General features: G+C 39.3%; 1 protein-coding gene across 5 annotated transcripts in view; it reads left to right on the top strand.

The window, feature by feature from the left end:
• STK38L (serine/threonine kinase 38 like) overlaps nucleotides 7,460–19,192 on the top strand; it is an 83,736-nt gene continuing 72,003 nt past the window's right edge. Inside the window, exons 1-3 of one of the 5 annotated variants that reach the window (XM_021092160.1) lie at nucleotides 7,523–7,568; nucleotides 13,815–13,890; nucleotides 17,568–17,626. In XM_021092160.1, the coding sequence (XP_020947819.1) occupies nucleotides 17,587–17,626 (40 nt within the window). In that variant the 5' untranslated portion in view covers nucleotides 7,523–7,568; nucleotides 13,815–13,890; nucleotides 17,568–17,586. Of the gene's footprint in view, nucleotides 7,569–13,796; nucleotides 13,891–17,567; nucleotides 17,627–19,192 lie in introns of those variants that run through there. The other 4 variants (XM_021092164.1, XM_003126421.5, XM_021092163.1 and 1 more) reach the window with 4 other exon arrangements.

The raw sequence follows: 19,192 nt of genomic DNA, 5'->3' as shown, positions 1-19,192 counted from the left end.
GTGTAACAATTTTAAGTACTAGATTCACAGAATATGAATAGATACTATACAAAAAATTGACTTGAATAATTTTCTAGAATATATTCAAATTATTTTAGCTTTTCTTGGGCTGCCTATATTAAACATGAATATGTGTTTTTTATAATTTGAATTCCACTATTGTGATGAAAAAGAGTCTTTGGAGAGGTATTCTTTCTCTTTCTTGAGAAAATAAAAATTTTGGACTCAATTCTAATATTAGGAACAGGAAAGGCAGTGTGATTTAAGAAAAAAAAAATCCCACCTTTTAGTTTTAAACTAAAGTCTTTTTAAAATTTAATATTATATGATAATAGTGAATTTTTAATGTTAATGAACATCACTTTTAGCAGACTTAAGACACCAAAGAGAAATTTATTTTTGTTTTACTTTGAATATTTTAAAAATTTAAACCTCAATAAATATAGCATGTATTATCACAAAATATTATGCAGTGTCTTGCGTTTTTCTTTTGTAAAGAGCTTAACAGTCTTTAAGAGGTGGAGAAAGGGAATCGTGTAACATCTAGCATTCGGACAGTGTTTTTCACCTATATAATATGTGAATATATTTTGGTATTGCCAAAATATTCCTGTTTTTCTCTCCTTCCTGGGATATCAAAAGATTGTACTTTCTGGCTTTCTTTTATTTGCATAGGGCCATCCAACTTCTTCTGGCCAATCAATGGCTTGTGAGCAGAAGGCTCTGCTTGAGACTCTCCAGTCTTGTCTTTTCCTTCTGGTACAAAGATTAGCAATGTTCAAGATGGCGGTTCCATTGGTCTGGAAGCCTGAGTGGCCCTGATGAGTAAGGCCTTATTGCTGACCTGCAAAGGCCATAAAACCCTAGCAATAAACAAATCCTCACCATTTTAAGCCACTAAAATTCTGTGCTTATCTGTTACCACAGCATCACTTAGCCTCATCTTACTTATGCAGTATATTTCCTGTTTCACAGATGGAAAATCTACTGCATTTCTGTTAGTATCAGGAATTTGTAAAAATTAATAGAAAGTAGACCAGACAAGCAAGAAAGGTCTGACAAGGACTTTCTTTCTTCATAGATGAAAATATCACCAAAAACCTTCCATAGATGTAAGGAACCCATTCGATTTGCAGTTGACAAAAGTAAAAGAGGGTCGTTCTGAAACATACGTTTTTGTCATATCACTAATTACTAGCATGAGTGATGATGATGATGATAGTAATAACTACCTTGAATTGAGTGTGAATATACTGTGTCCTACACTAGGTGTTTAATTTATATCATCTCATTTAATTTCAATTAATCCTGAGGTAGCTATTATTCAAACTGAGATCTTTCTATCTTCAGTATTCTTTCAATTATGGCAATGGCATTTTATGATCCACAAAGTACTTTTATCATACATAATCATATTTCATCTTTGCAGCAACTATTGTGTGATATTCTCCCATCTTACAGATGAGGAAATAGGACTTCACAGAACTTTATTCATCTGTGAAAGATCATACAGTGGTAACAGAACCAGATTTTGCAATACAAATCCCACGTTGTTCTTTGTGACATGCTGCAGAGCAATAAATATAATGCAAAGAGATAGTTTGACATGGTATATTTTCACCTCTCAATGCTTTCTTTAGGTTTCTGATTTACTTGAGTGCTTTTAGCTTTGGTGGAGAAATAGCCTAAACCATGGAATGCTTTAAACTCTGGGTGATAAATAGTTTGCAGTTTAGTTAAGCTAGTTAAAAATTAAAGCATGGATCAATTAAAAGTCATTGTTTCCAGGTTTATAAAGTGTTTTTCAGAAGGCAGAATGGTGAGAATTCTGAAGGGATTGTCATGTCTTTGTTTTAACTAGTTCAGTGAAAGTCCTCTGAAGCTTATTAGAAAAGAGCCTTTATTTTCAAACAAACAAACTCAATTGCATTTAGACTGTCTGGGCAAGAACGCCTTTGAAAGTCTTGGCTATGAAAAAAGGAGCCAGGGGCCAAGCACTCTTCATGTCAAACTGGAAAGGTCCATTCCATTTTTTTTAATCCCATCAGATTTCCATTTGTTTTTACAGTAAAAAAAAATTAATGGATTTCTATCAGGACACACTTCTAGGAGAACCAAAAAGCATCTATTCTTTCTCTCACTCCTTAAAAAAATTTTTTTTTTATTGTCATAACATCATAATCCATTTTTTATAATCACAACATTGAAAGACTTTATTTTACTGTTTTTCTTTAAACATATATGTGAAATGTGTATTTATAAATATGTACATATAATATTTTTCAAATAACTTTAATATAAAAGCTATTACATTATTGGTAATGTGCTTTGGAAGAACTCCAAACCTAGCAATATATTCTGAACATCTTCCCATGTCATTATCCATTTATCTACATATAATTTTTAATGGATATATATTATTACACTATACAGATCCACCACAATTTTTTTTTTTTTTTTTTTTTTTTGCTTCTTAGGTCCCCACCCTTGGCATGTGGAAGTTCCCAGGCTAGGGGTTGAATTGGAGCTACAGCTGGGGGCCTACACCACAGCCACAGCAATGCAGGATCTGAGCTGCATCTGTGACCTACATCACAGTTTACAATGCTGGATCCTTGCCTCACTAAGCGAGGCCAGTGATTGAACCTGCATCATTACGGATACTAATTGGCTTCATTTCTGCCGTGCAACAAAGGGAACTCTGGATCCACCATAATTTATTTCACCAATTCCTATCTTTAGATATTTAGATTGTTTTAAACTTTTCACAGTTTAGAATAAATAATGCTAAGATAAACATCTCTGAATGTGAATTTCTGCCCATCTCTCTGCATATTTGCCATGGTAGTCTTCTTAATCCCATTTAAAGGATAGGGGTCTCATAAAAATAGTACTAGTAGCTACCATTCACTGAGCATTTTGTAAGTAGGTAAGCACTTTTTCAAACTAGTTTCTCTGTCTCCAGATTTCATGTTTTTACTTTTGCTCAGTGGTGCTTCTCGTATCTACTATTTGGAATCTGGATTACTGGTTTTGCCACTCGCTATTGGGTGACCTTAGGTAAGTCACTACAACTATTTTTTTTGCTTTTTAGGGCCACACCCTCCTGTGGCATATGGCGATTCCCAGGAGCTACAGCTGCAGGCCTACACCACATCCACAGCAACACCAGATCTGAGCCTTGTCTGTGACCTACACCACAGCTCACAGCAACGTCAGATCCTTAATCCACTGAGTGAGGCCAGGGATGGAACCCACATCCTCATGGATCCTAGTCAGGTTAATTAACTGCTGAGCCACAATGGGAACACCCACTACAAATTTTTGAGGCTGTTTCATCATCTATAAACTGGTGATAATAATACCTAAATCATTGGCTTATTGTAAAGATTAAATGAGACAGTACAAGCAAAGAACATAATGCTTGGCACACAGGAAGAGCTCAACAAATATTAGCTCTTCTTAGTCAATCCATGGAGTTAATCAGGAATTAACACTGCCCATACTCACACAAAGGGGCATGTTCAAACAATTTACCTTGATAGCATGTCTCTCTCTCTTTACTCATAATTTTTTTTTCTTTTTAGGGCCATACCTGTGGCGTATGGAGATTCCCAGGCTAAGGGTCTAATCAAAGCTGTAGTGCTAGCCTACACTACAGCCACAGCAATGCCAGATCTGATCCACATCTGTGACCTACACCACAGCTCACTGCAACTCCAGATCCTTAACCCACTGAGTGAGGCCAGGGATCAAACCTGCATCCTCATGGTTAGTAGTTAGATTTGTTTCCGCTGAGCCGCGAAAGGAGCTACTTAATAATAATTTTTTAATGCTTAAAAAAATTCTCCAGGGAGTTCCCATGGTGATGCAGTGGGTTAAGGATCCAGCATTGCTACAGCTGTGGTGTAGGTTGTAGCTGTGACTTGGATTCCATCCCTGGCCCAGGAATTTCCATGGGTCTCAGGTGCAGCCAAAAAAGAAAAGAGAAAATAACTTTCCATATCTGCAGTTACATCTCTATTATCATTTTTCCTACTTGTGTCTTCTTCCCCACCCCCGCCTTTAGTCTTGCCAAAGTTTTTCTATTTGCTCAACTTTTCATAGCATCAAACTTATTGGCCAATTTCAGAATTCTTTAACTTTGTGTTACATTTCTGCCTTTATATTTCAGAATTGTATTTGAATGTGTTAATTATAACAGAATTTACATCAATTTAAAGAATAGTGTTATAACTCTGTGGGAGTGGTTATGTATTTTACCTATACTTGGTACACATAAGGACCATGACATCTGGAAGGGATTCTACTCTGATCTTTACCTCCTTCTGCGTTTTTTTTCCTGATTTATTGTTTTCTTTTACACATTTCCTGAGTTGAGAGCTTGGTTCATTTATTTTTACATTTTTGTGTTTTCTGTTAAGTGCATTTAAAGCAATAAATTGTCCTTTAAATACTGCTTTGACCATAGCCCACAATTGCAAAGCTATTTATATATAGAAAAACAACTCTGTTTTCCATGTGAAATGATTTTACTAATGGTTTCCTACTGTTATCACTTACTACCATCATTTGGCATTCTGTGGTTATTTACTATGTGGTAGGCGTAGAACAGTAACAGTAATACTAAATTTCACCCACTGAAAACAAAAATCAGATGAATTCTGGGTGCTGAAAACATTTTCACCATTCTTCTTCTTTCTGGCCTACAATTTTAGCTTGTCTATCTACATGTAGCGTAGATTGGGAGAAGAGGGAATAAGTGGAAAGGGAGTGAGTGGGGCTAGGGGTTGAACCCACAACCTCATGGTTCCTGGTCAGATTTGTTAACCACTGAGCCACAACGGGAAATCCATGAACTTTAGTTTCAATTGGTAGTAAGAAACTTGATAATAAGAGTTTTGGAAAGCCCTACCAAAAAAATCTATTATTTAAGCCAAGCATTCTTAATCTGGGTCTGTGAATTTTGATGAAAAAATAAATATACCCATTAAATATATATCTATATATAGATATAGCTATAAAGCATTTGCATAAATAATAATACATGTGCATACATTTTTTTTTACTAAGCCCTAATTGAAAATTAGCATTTCTTCCATCATGAATATAGTCAGTAAACCACAGTAACATTAGCAAACTGTGACTTTGTCCCCAATAGAAGTCACACATATTTTCTACCACATTAAAGTTGATGCAGATATCTCAAAATACTGTTTATGTGCATCACTACTGCAAAATTACTGTAGGTACTGATCTTGTTACTTAAAGCATTAGTAAAGGAGCAAATACATAACTATTAGTTATCTATGGCAGTGTAATAAATCCCCTCCCACCACATTAGTGGCCTAAAAAGATGAATAAGTATTGTTTCACCGTGTCTGTGGACAAGCAATCAGGTAAGATTAGCCATGTCTGTTAGCTCAGTGTTCTTTACCAGGCTGCAACCAAGATGTCGCCTCGGGCTACAGTCATCTCACGGTTCCACTGGAAAAGAATCTGCTTCCAGGCTTACTTATGAGGTTGTGAGTATGATTCAGTTTCTCTTGGGTTGTTGGACTGAGTGCCTCAATTCCTTGAAGACCTTGCTTTGTTCTTTGCCACATGGACCTCTCCATGAGACAGGGGACAGCATGACAGCTGGTTTCCATCAGAGTATGTAAGAAATAGAGCAAGAGAGGATGAACAAGATGGAAGCAAGAGTCTTTTGTAACCTAACATGGAAGTGACATCCCTTCATTTTTGCTGTATTCTCTTTTTCAAAACCAAATCACTAGGTTTACCCCACACTCAGGAGCGGTTTGTGCAAGATGGAAATATTGGAAGGTAAGGATTACTGGGAGTCATCTTAAGAGCTGCCTACAACAGAGCTATAACAAAAACTCATTTTTTGGTATTTTAATAATTGTATATTAATATAAGCAATTTCCTTTATAGCCCTAGGTAGTTTCTTTTATGCATTTAAAAACACTATTCTGCAAAAGGGCCTATAGATTTCACCAAACTTCCAAAAGGGCACTTGGCTCTAATTTGATTCAGGTCAGGCACCTTCAACAACCTGGGGGAATTTGTTTGGAATGGCCTCAATTTAGAAATTGGAAGTTGAAGATGTACCCTGCCCCACATTACCCTAGTCTAATACCCTACACATTCCTCTAGTGCTATGAAAATATTATGGCATATTTGAAAATATAAACTTGCTATAGGATACTCCATAAACTGTTTCCAATCCTACCACACTTGAATTAGTATGTATGCACTAGAGGGAGAATGGGGTGCAGGCATCTGTCAAGCATGTTTGATTATAATTAAACCTCTTATTTTCACGTATGTCAACTGTCATTTGTGTCTTAAAATGACCATATGATGTAGGAAGAACTGATTTCTTCAAGAACACACTAATTACCAGACAACATAGTGCTTTTTCCACTATCAAGGTATATATGAGAAAGCAGAGTGTAAAAAAAAGAAATGATATTATGATTCTTCTCTAAGTCTTTCACGTGCGTTGCCTACCCTCATCAAAACTAAAGATAATGGTTGGCATCTCTGAATTATATTTTCTGCAAGCACAATGCCAGCTTTGCATATTGTCTTAACAGTCTAAAAGTTAATGGTATTTTATAAAATCTCTAATATTCAGATAGAAGATAAATTTTTCAATGATAATTAGGAATGAGTCTCTTCATTGGCTTGTCCAGTAAGTTTTCTCCCTAAGCTCAAATGCATCATCCTCCCAAACATCTTTTCTGAGGCACACTACAGGATGGTGATTTTTCTCATAGTTTTCTTATCCTAAATAAGCAACCCAGTATTGTCAGTTATTTTAAGATTTTCCCCAAGCAAGATAACTCGAGCAAGTTTTTCATGTATGTCACAGAGTTTTTTGGCAGCTTTTCCAAATGCGAATCTCTCTCAAGTTGTTAGAGTCATGGTGAAATGGAAAAGGGTCAAGAAACCTGAGTGGCTTCTAGATCTCACAGCTACTAACTAGGCAGCTTGATCAGTCAGTCCAGTTTTGTTGACCACATTGTCCTACTCTGCAAAATGTTCCCCCAAATCACTAAAATTATCTCTAAGCCACTTTCCATCTCTATCATTCGCATTGCATAGTGAAGCATCAAGAAAAACTGTTGACATTTAGAATACGTGACTAATGTAGCAACACACAGGGCCACTCCCAAGAGTGGCCTGAACTAGCTCTGGGCAGAGTAGAGGGAAGTGAGATGAGGCTGATGAGAGGAATCGGTGACCATTCAAACAACTCCACCGCCAGGCGCAGGTGGATGGGGTGGGGCGGGGGGCGGTGTTGACGACAGAAGACTACTTCCGGCTGTGGTGCGTATGACGTCAGGACCGATTCGGACCGGCCCAGCCACCAAGAAGCCGAGCAGGGAGGGCTCGCGAGAGTTCAAGGAGGCCACCCCGAGATTCCGGCGCGGCAGCGGCGGCGGGTCCCACCTCCTGGGGGCGGGGCGAGGGCGGAGCGGGCAGCAGGGAGCGGACGGCGCCGGGCCGGTTGCGGTCCGTGCGGAGGCTGAGCCGGCCGCGGGCGCGACCGGAGGCAGGTGAGTGTGGGGATGCGGCGCTTTGAGGCGGCAGGCGCTGGGGGGCTCGTCTCGCTGTGCCAGCCCCAACTCTGTGAGCGGAGCAGGAGATTTTATGTGTCTTTGGGTGTCCAGGGAAAGACGGGCTCATTTCGCGGCTGGAAATGCCTCCGGTGAAGCTCCAGCGACGGCCTTGGCCCTCTTGTTCCCTGGAGTGCTACTGGCCCCAGGTGTCCGGAGAGGTGGCCTTGATCCCAGGGAGGAATCTTTGTCCTTCCCTGCTCCTTTCCCCTTCCACGCCTCTGCCCCCGAGCACCCTGCTCCCCGTCCCTGCCTGGGCTTCGTAAACAATAACAAATGTCGCGGATCCTCTCCTGTATCCCCAGCTTTCCCGTCCCGTGCCTTCCAGCTGGTGCCACTGAGGGGAAGGATTCTGGGCATAGCTCTTAGATTGTGGGGGCTGTTTGTGTACCATTCCTAAAAACTGATGCGTCAGATTGCTAAACATTTCTCAGACACTGTAAAGCCGCCCAGCTCCCAGAAGCCACAGTGTTCAAAACCGGTCTCGGAATCTGCCACTGGAACCCTAGACCCTTCTTTTCAATATCGTTTTCTCCCAACCCTTTTTTTCACCTTTGCTATCGGGGACAAACGAGTGCTTGTTTGGTATGAGAAGAGGAAAGACTCTACCCGATTGAGTAGGAGACATTTCACCTTTAAAAAGTTGCCAGGTTGATAGCAAAAGAACAAAAGTTTATTTTCAAAAGCGGTGGCCTCCCGTTTACTGTTGCTACTTTTGTGGGGCCGCTTTTCTGGTCCTTAGTTTGGAAGAAAAGTATAAAAAGAAATAGGAGGGGGGCGGGAGAGCTGGTGGTGCTAGAAGTAGTGGATGTCCAAAGGGTGATGCTGCCGTTCCTCACTTGATAAAATGCAGAACCAAAGCTCTTGTCTATTTCATGAAACTTGTGATAAGTTTTGATAGAAGCCAGTTGCTCGGGAAAGGTGGCCGGAGTAATAGCTTTATTACTAACTACTAAAATCTGAGGAAACAACTTTTAAGCGTTTTACTTTATGTCTCCTAGCTGTAAGATGGGAGAGAGACCTTGTCTTTTGGGGGCTGTGAGTGGGGTGGGGGCTTAAGCTTGTTAGGTCTCCCTACTTTGAGGCAGGGTCTATTGTTGTTTAAGCTCAGTTTCCTTACGGAGGGAAGGTTTTTCAAAGTTCTTTGTCTCAATCGTAAATGCATATAGATACTGGCAACCTCTTTGTGTTTGGCCTTTCTTTGTATTGCCTCAGGATATATAAAACAATTAAGTTTATTATAGTCTCTACCCAGTAGCTGGGAGGTATTGTATGTGAATTAGCCACTCTTGTGACTATTTGATGGAAGAGAAGTTAGTCCAAAATAGAACGTTAAAGTATGATGATATTTGCTCATTGCAAAGGTTCATTAAAGTAATTTTGTGTAAAAATATCCTGATCTCAAAGGAAGTACAATGCATAATTTTTTTTTTTTTAATTTGATCTGGCTTAGCTTTGTGGTGTTCTCCTCGTTAAGATGGCTGATAATATTTCCCATTTGGTTGGGATATATTTAGAATGAGAAGTAAATTGGGTGTAGTTTTTGTAATCCTTTAAAACGCCCTGCCATGGGGAATGAAAAAAAATTAGACTTAGAAAAACCACATTAAATGAGTGCCGTTCTTCTTTTAGTCTTTTGATTTTGAGTTTGTTTCAGAGTAAATCAAAGGATAGAGACCAATGAGCAAATAAAAAGGAGTCCTCAGCCATTTTTATGCCGAAAAAATTAATTTCAAAAGGTAGGACACTATAAAAACAAAGGAAGAATTGTGCTTTGTAGAAAATGGTGACAAAGCCATGGACTCAACTCAGCCATTTGTTTTCAGAAAAGTTCCGTCCCCTCAAAGTAAGGGCAAGATCATTATGTTAGCGAAATTGGATAACTCTTTGGAAGGTGTTTTCCAGTGATCTTGTAAAAGTCGGAAGCTTTTTTGCATGTGTGTGGCACTCTTTTGAGAGAGAAAAGAGGGCGCAAATCAAAGCCAGAGAGATCTGCATCTCAATGTAATGTTAAAATCATTTTATTTTACATAAACAGTGGAGAGTGAATCAATCTAGCATATTGTCCTCCAGCACCCCCAAGATTACATTAAAATCAGCAGATGGGCAAGTTATGATTAGGTAAACTTGACATATGCAGAGATTATGCTGCTGTATTTTTATATTAAAAGCACCATAGACTTTTTGAATGAAATAATGAGTCAGCTTATAAAAGCATATGCTTTAAAGCATAAGAAAAATTTAAAAATTAATGTAAGATAACCTTGGTCAATAGTTAAAAGATATTAAGTGAATCCTTTTTCCTCCCTCCCCACCCCCCAATTTTTGTTTAAGTCTTGAGACTATTTAGCAATGTATGCCCTGTACTTAAGTGTGCTGATTATATAAAATTTCTGTCTCCAGGGAGTTCCTGTTGTGGCACAGCGGAAATGAATCTGACTAGTAACCATGAGGTTGTGGGTTTGATCCCTGCCTTTGCTCAGTGGGTTAAGGATTTGGTGGTGCTGTGAGCTATGGTGTAGGTCACAGACAAGGCTCAGGTACTGCATTACTGTAGCTCTGATTAGACTCATTTCCTGAGAACCTCCATATGCTGTGAGTGTGGCTCCAAAAGGCAAAAAAAAAAAAAAAAAAAAAAAAAAATTCTGTCTCCAGGTAAAGGTTTGCTAATTCACATGGTGTTATGGTTCAGAACTTTTAGAGAGAGGGAACTGAAGGGTAGCAGTGAATGGGATTTACTGCCCTGTATACTCAGATTAGCTGTGCTCTCTTATCTTCAAGGAAGTATAACCTAATGGGAAGGAAATACACCCAATTAACTATAATCACAGTGCATTTTGTGCAGGAGCCGAGGAGTGATGGGTTACTTTCTACTAGACCAATTGAGACAGGCTTTCAATAGGAAAAGGCTTTTGTGTAGAAGATTTGGATGATCTAGTCATATGATAATCATCATAAGCAAACACTTTTTATAATACTGTTTATAAACCCTTAGAGTAATAATCTACCTGAATTTAATCTTTACAACAACTGTATGGAGTAGGGTGTTTTTATTCCCAATTTGCAGACTGGATAACTGAGTTACCTAGAAAACAGTAAAACAAAGATTCCCACATAGGCATTCTGACTTATACCTATATTCCTGCCCTTAACCACTCTCCTTATTTTCTCTCCCACCTTTTTTTTTTTTTTTTTTTGTCTTTTTGTCTTTTTAGGGCCACATCGGAGGCCTATGGAGGTTCCCAGGCTAGGGGTCCAATCAGAGCTGTAGCCACTGGCCTACACCAGAGCCACAGCAATGCCAGATTTGAGCCGTGGCTGTAACCTATACCACAGCTCACGTCAGTTCTGGATCCTTAACCCACTAAGCGAAGCCAGGGATCAAACTGTATATGCTAGTCGGGTTCGCTAGCTGCTGAGCCACGATGGGAACTCCATTCTCTCCCACTTTTGATGGTCTTTCTCAGGTCTGTAGTCTCAAAGACTTGATTCAGGAAAATGCATTCCTTTGGCACCTAAATATAGGGATCTGTTTCTAGAAAGAGCTCCAAAATAATGAAAACCCAGGTTAAATAGGTTATTTTTGGTATGCTAGATATTTAATCCATTTTCGGAAGTTGGTCTTTGTGCAAATTAAATGTAACCATTGAATGGGACTTTTGATGAATTTGACTTATTAACTAATAGCAATACCCATAAGAATTTAGAAGTGAGAAATTCTATCTGTATTAATCAACTCCTTTGCCTAATGGAATGTTTGAATCATTGTATATTTTGGCTTGTAATTTCCTTCAAACCACAGGGCACTGGGCATTTTTTGGATTGAATTTTGTGAAGTCAGAATTTAGTTAATGATTGAATGTCAGTCTCAGGCCCTTTAGCTTTTATTTCCACAAACAGCTAGATTTATAATGTCTGGAATCAGTGTTTCAAATAGAGTGTTGTACATGTATTAAATGGGAGTTCAATCACAGATACTTTTTGTTAGGGCAACTCCGAGAGTTGGGGTTGTGAAGTAACAGGTGCTGTGGAAATACCCTGGGCCCAATATAGGCCTACTCTATCAATGCTTCTTTGTTGAACAAATGGCCCAACTGATTTTATTTACAAAGTTTCAGGAATGGTTCACATTTATTATTGTTTATCTAAGCATGGAAATCTCAGTACATTTAATTGGGTTTGAAGGTTGGAGGGGGGAGTATGTCTAGGCAGTGATGGGGTACTACCTGTCCTTTACCTGTTTAGCAAGATGTAGCCCTTTGTCAGTGCCCTGGTAGACTAATCATAGTTTTAAGTAGAGCTCTAGAGGCACAGTCTCTGTGAATGAATATGATAAGTGTTCTCTCCTTATGTGAGTAGGGTAGGTTGTAGAAGACCTTGATGAGCTTAAAACCTATTGGGAAAAGTAGGAGTTCCCGTCGTGGCTCAGTGGTTAATGAATCCAACTAGGAACCATGAGATTGAGGGTTCGATCCCTGGCCTTGATCAGTAGGTTAAGGATCCTGCATTGCCGTGAGCTGTGGTGTAGGTTGTAGACACAGCTTGGATCCCGCGTTGCTGTGGCTGTGGTGTAGGCCGGTGGCTACAGCTCCGCTTAGACCCCTAACCTGGGAACCTCCATATGCTGTGGGAGTGGCCCTAGAAAAGGCAAAAAGACAAAAACAACAAAAAAACCCAAAACTTATTGGGAAAAGTAGCAGAATGAAAGCCAGGATTTAAAGCCATGTATTTATATTATTACTATAAGACAAAAATGGCAGAACAAATTAAAAACATTTTTTCCCACACAGCTTAGATTAGTAGTGATGGCATATCATTTCCATTTACCACTCTTTGATTGACAAAATCTTGAAGAATCTTCAACCCATAATTTCATGGAGATGCTTTTTTTTTTTTTTTTTTTTTGTGGTGGGTCTCAGAGTACACTAGTGATCCTTGTTTGTTTGTTTGTTTGTTTGTCTTTTTGCTATTTCTTGGACCGCTCCCGCGGCATATGGAGGTTCCCAGGCTAGGGGTCGAATCGGAGCTGTAGCCGCCAGCCTACACCAGAGCCACAGCAACTCGGGATCCGAGCCGAGTCTGCAACCTACACTACAGCTCACGGCAACGCCGAATCGTTAACCCACTGAGCAAGGGCAGGGATTGAACCCGCAACCTCATGGTTCCTAATCGGATTCGTTAAACACTGCGCCACGATGGGAACTCCTGGAGATGCTTTTAAGTCCACTATGCCATGCTTCATTATAAAAAAGTTACACATTCCTGTAAGTTTAGGTCTTGTTTTGAAAGGTTGTTCTCAGTAAAAATGAGTGTGTGTTGGGCAAACTCAAAGGAAAACCAGACATACTCTTACCTCCTTGCTGAGAGAAATTTGGGGGCATCATTTTCCATCATAGTCTTATTTTGCCTCCATTGACAATCCATTGAGGCATGTAGCCTCCCTAAGACCTTAGCAGTTATAGGTCAGAGAGTGAGCTGACACTCACATTGATGTTGTGTAAATTCAAAAAGCCTTGAACTTTGGCAATTTGTGGCTTACAATAGTACCACTTATATTATGTTCAGCTTTTAAATTCTTAAACAAGCTCCTTGTCTTTCCCTAAATTAACAGTAGACCAGTTGACAACCCAAATCGGTGTTGAGTCTCAGTCCAAACATAGAGAAGGTTTCCTATTTTCCTTGTCTTTTGCTAATTCTTATTGATCCCACCAGTACAGACTTTTCACCTATTAGTGTATAAGTCTCTGAACCCACATGCATGGGCAGCATCCATTGTTTTTCATCTTTTACAATTATTTGCTATCTCTCCATCTGATTCAGGAGGGAATTCTATTCCTCTTCTTCCTAATTTTGGAAAACTCTTTTACTGCTTTTGCTTATTACTGAATATGTTGGAGTTAATAATGGTTAACACCTCAGACTCAACCACAGATACAACCACTTCCCCTGAATAAAGAACAAGATGGCAGAAACTTAAATAACTATGCATGATTGTTAATACCATCTATTTTGGGCAAGGAGAGTTGCTGTGTCTCTGTTATGGAGCTTCGCTTTCATTCTGTCTCCGAATATTTAGAAACTGGAAAGATTTTTTTTTTAAGGAATTTGAAAGTTTGGAATCAGAGAAACTCTGTACACATCAATAAATGCTTTTATTTATTTTTTTTGGTCCCATTTTCCATATAGTCATTGCTCTTCTGCTTTTATGACTTGGAGATTGTGGCTACACTTCTCTAGATTCTTCAGCGGTCCTGGAGACACAGTAAGTAACTTGTGTGTTTAATATGGGAAATGCTTTGTATAATCTGTACTTCTTAAACTTTGTCTCCTAACAGTGTCACAAAAATGCAGCCTTCTGTATATCATCCTCCCAACTGACATGTTCTTGGCTCCATTTTCTTCCTGAATGTCACCAGTCAGGGAGCAGGTCTAATAATAATTTTATCAACAGCCATCCGTCATCATTTACTTAACCCTTACTGTGTACCAGATATAGTGCCAAGTACCTTATATAAATATTGTCTCATTTAATCCCCACAGCAACCCCAGAGTTACTATCGATACTTAGAAATGAGGGAACTGGTGCCTAGGAAGGTGAAGAGCAGGGCTACTGGAGTAGATACTGAAGGGGCGGAGTTAGAAACTGATCCCTAAGATCCAGGTTTGCTTCTCTGGCATTGCTTTATTACAAAGACTTCTCTTTTGCTATTTAATTTACCCCCTTCTTCTATCCCCACCTGAATTTTCTTTCTTCCTTCTTCTCCCTCCTTTTTTAGGAGTTATTTACAGTTTTGATGTAGCATATAAATTCTCGTGGAAAAAGTATACAGAAACACTTCAGCTCTCTTCAGATTTCCTATAGAGGGCGACTTGCTCTTGGAGAGGGCTTACTGTAGAATACTAGATGCACCTTGTATTTGGGGTGTGTTTTAGAGTTTTATAAAGAGTTTTTTACACATTTTCTCACTTCCTTCTCAAAGCAAACTTAAATTCAGGTCTTTAAAAGCTGCTCCCTGAAGTTTGTTAAGGATTATGCAAACGTAGTTGATGAAACAGTTCTTGCCCTCAGCAGTTTTGAGCCTGAGGAAATGATGAAATCAAATATTTTGACTTCATTCAAGCCAATTAAGAGCAGATAAATATCACTGCAGCATAGCCTTTTCTTAAAAGGTGTTAAAGCTTTGAGCTACCTTTTAGGTCAAAATCAAAACGCTGGAATTTTAGTTCTGCATTTTATTTTATTTTATTTATTTTATTTTTTTAATTTTTTTGTCTTTTTGCCTTTTCTAGGGCGATTCCTGTGGCATATGGAGGTTCCCAGGCTAGGGGTCTAATCGGAGCTGTAGCTGCTGGCCTACACCGCAGCCACAGCAACCTGGGATCTGAGCCGTGTCTTCTACCTACACCGCAGCTCACAGCAATGCCGGATCCTTTAACCCACTGAGCAAGGCCAGGGATCAAACCCGAAACCTCATGGTTCCCAGTCGGATTCGTTAACCACTGTACCATGACGGGAACTCCTAGTTCTGCATTTTAAACCATAAACTGTCTCAAACCCTCAATTCCTGTAATTGAGGTGCATGGTTGTCAAGTTGCTATCTACTTGATCTGCACACAACTATTGCGTTTAACTAAAATAATTACCCTGAAGGAATGGGATGGAGGGAGGACAGATCTATTTCAGAAGTGAAATTGAAGAATCGAGGATTCCAGCAAGGGCTTGTTAAGGTATCTTACAGTAACATTGTCGAAGGAAATTGGATGTATACTTTAAAGGATGGATAAGCTGCTGCAAGTATTCACCTCTAGAAAGTTGTATTATTTAAGAGACCAGCGAGCTAATCTTATGATCCACTTTTGAAATATCATCTTGTGCCTGTATCTTGTTTTATTAAATTTAGTTACTACAGAGCTGTGAACATTCTTTGTTGTTAAGCATTTGCCCGTTGACTTGCTGTTCCCCCCCCCCACCAACCCGTGGAAACCATGTTTGCCCTTCATAATTTTTCTATATTTGTCAGCAGAGGCTGGTTGTCTGGTTTTCAACACTGGGGAGTTGCCTTTTGTTGTGTTTTTACAATAGTGAGCCGTTTCATTTGGGCACATCTTTCAAATCTGGTTGAGGATATTCTCCATATGTTCACTATTATCTTCGCCAAATAAAATAGACTTTCTATTTTTGTGGCTAGAATGGAAAAATTTCAGTCCCAAATTGTATATATTTGACCCACTGATATTCTTAATACTGGCAAATCCTAAGGGAATCGCAGACTCATACTATTTCAGTGAGGTTAATCATCACAGTGCAGCATTTGTCAACTATTTTCTGGGCAGTATCCTAGGTATTATATTAGGTACTATATTGGCAAGATAGAGACAAATAAAATGTCCTGCCTTTCCATTTAGAAAGGTTCCGTTTAGTAAGAGTTGTAACGCATGGGTACAAATAACAGTAATTCAAGCAGAGAAGTAGTGATAAGCAAGTAACAAGGCACTGTGGGAGCAGAGGAAGGAGAGATTGCTTATGGCTGGCGAGATTAGGAAAGCTTCCTATATTAAGTAAAATATGAATTGACCATTTATGAGTGAAGGACATGCCAGGCAGAGGGATTAGTATGAGTTGGAAATATCTCTGTAACACCTGATAAATTACATGTTAATTACTTACTTCATTCTGTGCCCTATTGGATTGGAGCCCATTGGGTTTGGAGAATAGGTGTTTTTCAGCTTTTCATCCTCTGCTTCATCAACTGCTCAACCTGGTACATTTAAATAAAGTTGTGCTTTATTAAGATTACAGTGGCAGTATGAAATGGATTCAAGGGAAGAGGGGCCAGAAATGGGAAGACCAATGAAAAGGCTGATGTAAATGCTCTAGGAGATAGGTAATGAGGTTCTTAAACCAAGTGGGCCTGGAAAGGAGAGACTTGGGTGAATGAGTGTTGCCCCTTCCTGTTGAGACCTAGGGAGTTCTTTGACTCTGGGAGTTACCTATGTATACACGGCATGTACCTGGAGAGGCAGTGATGGGAAGACCTGGTGTACCCTCACAAAGCAGGCAGGTAACCACAGAGCTACTTAGAGCCTTAGAAATCATTCCACATAGCTCCTCTAATGAAGGAGCACTCAGGGAAGCACCTAAGGAAAAGGAACACCTGTTTGGGAGACTCAGAGATGCTTTCCAGGGAGGTGGTAAGTGTTTGAGCTGAGACTTGAAGGGTGAGTAAGAGTTTTTCAGGCCAGTAAGCAGCAGGAAGACCTCAGAGCAGAGAACCTCAGAGACTATTTAGGAAGCCACAAGGATCTGTATTTTAGTGTTGGGACAGGAGGCTGGCTAAGATAAATGAACTTGTGCTAAGAAGATAACTTTTTATTTGCCATGTTTTTTCATATTTATTTTATTCAGCTTTAGCATCCTGAACTTTGGTAAAGAAGTATTTTCGTTGCCTCTTACAGCCTTGTGGAAGCACCTGGGCTGTGTTTCCCAGTCAGCCTGCAAGTATGCTGCCAGTGATAATAAATTGTCCCTTGCTTCCATTTTGTGAATCTAAACAAAAAAGTTGGTGATATCATTAGCCAGAGAGAAAGAGAGAAATCCACTGAAAACCTTGTCTTTGATCACTGCCCAGAGCAGGTAGGGTTGTGGAATAATGCAAATGCAGCATCAGAACATAGCTCCATGGGCACTTGCCTTGAGGGATGTGGCAGGAACATAATTATTTACCTTTCTCATAAAGTTTTATGGCACCCCTAAAAATTTCCCAGAATTGTAATATCTAGTGCTGAAGTCCATTTATTCTGGATCTAACCTTGATTTTTTTTTTTTTTCATCTTCACTACTCTAATGCTCATTTTAATAACATGGCATGACTCTAAACTTCAAATGGTGTCATACATTGCCTCACATTTGCCCCAATTCCATCTTTTTTGGTCATTTAGAAACCTGCATCTGCACCTCATGATTCTGAACCTCTCCAGTGGACTGCTAAGGCTAAAAGGTACTCAGGATTTCTTTGCACAAAGGTTTCCTTTCTGCAGCCATTTGCTGTTTTCTGTCCCATGGATTGGGCCACTGACACATAATATAGTTAAGCTGTTTTCTGAGGACAACCAAATAGTTCACTGTAGACTCCAATTAGGTTATATCCATTGTATTTCTAGGTGGGGGCTGCGGGGAGGGCCTGTATCAGCAGTGGTAATAAAAGTTTATGGGCACTACCAGGAAGAAAGTGAACGACAAGAGCAGGAGAAGAAAAGAAAGCTTGCAGAGGGGCTAAGGCTGGAGAAAGGAGAAAGGCGCATATGGTTAAAGGAGGTCAAATACCTTTAAGCCCTGTTCTGGGTGCCACCTGGTGGGACCAATGCCATATTTGAAGATTAAGTTGAGCTGCCAGTAGTTCTGTCTAAAAATACCCTGGGAGTATTGTTATGCCCAAAATGACCATTTGTTTTAGTCAAATATTTATGGGTTTAGTTGAAAAAACATGTTTATATACCCGTATCTTTCTGTTTTCAGAACTGAACGGAAAGGGAAACAGAAACCAACACACTTTAATTATTAGCGAAAATTGTAGTTACATTTCTGAAATGTCGTAAAGCATTTTGAGACTTAAAACATAGATTATGCATTGTCCCAGTTAGGCAGAAGGTGACAGAAAGGGCAGGGAAGAATAAGTAGGCACATGTGTTTGGGTAAAACTGCATTCCAGTACTAACCATATAACTGGACCCACAGAGGGGAAGATAGGACAAGAAATGAGATCCTGAGCATGTGTTGTCCTGCCTAGGTAAACTCTTTCCCTTTCTGAAAATGTTCCGACCAGAAACATTACTTCTTCAAAATGTTTTTCATCATTGGACAAACAAAGCCAAAGAATTAAAAATAGGTATAAGTTTAGTTTTTCTATAATGGTAATAAAAACTTTTCTCAGACTGTAGGAAATACTGGATCGAATTAAAGTCTTTGACTCATTCTCAGAGTTGAAAGGTCCTGTAGAGGTCAAGTAATCTAGTTCTCTGCTGTGAATTCTCTCTAATCCCTAATAAGTGGGTGTTTAGTCTTTGCCTGAATATTTTAGTTCCTTTCTTTAAAGACAAGGAACTTCACAGATTACAAGATAGCTGACTCATTCTCTTGAGTGGTTGGTGTTCTCTGGCCTTGTCTTCAATCCTCATCATTTTGTAAAAAATTATGAATAATGTGACTTTATTGAAATGCTCCATAGTTATGCATTTACTTAGTTGCATGTGTTTTTGTCCTGCTTTCATTGGGTATGGGTTTTTGTTGTGTACATACATGGCTTATTTGGGTTGTTCTGGGACATGCAACAGTTGTACCAACATCACTGTGCATTTCTATATTAAGTGGACAATTGCTGAATTACCTTGCAAATAGATGAAAAGGATAATATCCCACCTACTGTGTTTCTAGTGCTAAAGTAATTAAACAAGGAGGCCATTAGGCTGAGATGAGCTTTAATGCTCCAGTAGCCTATTTAACCAAACGAAACTTGATCCGGAGTCAAAGCACTATAATCTGAGAAAATAAGTTACGGATCTAGTTT

Source organism: Sus scrofa, chromosome 5 (genome assembly GCF_000003025.6).
Source record: "Sus scrofa isolate TJ Tabasco breed Duroc chromosome 5, Sscrofa11.1, whole genome shotgun sequence".
Classification (NCBI taxonomy): Eukaryota; Metazoa; Chordata; class Mammalia; order Artiodactyla; family Suidae; genus Sus; species Sus scrofa.
Note: the sequence above shows the minus strand (reverse complement) of the source record. Positions and strands in the feature narration are given on the sequence as shown.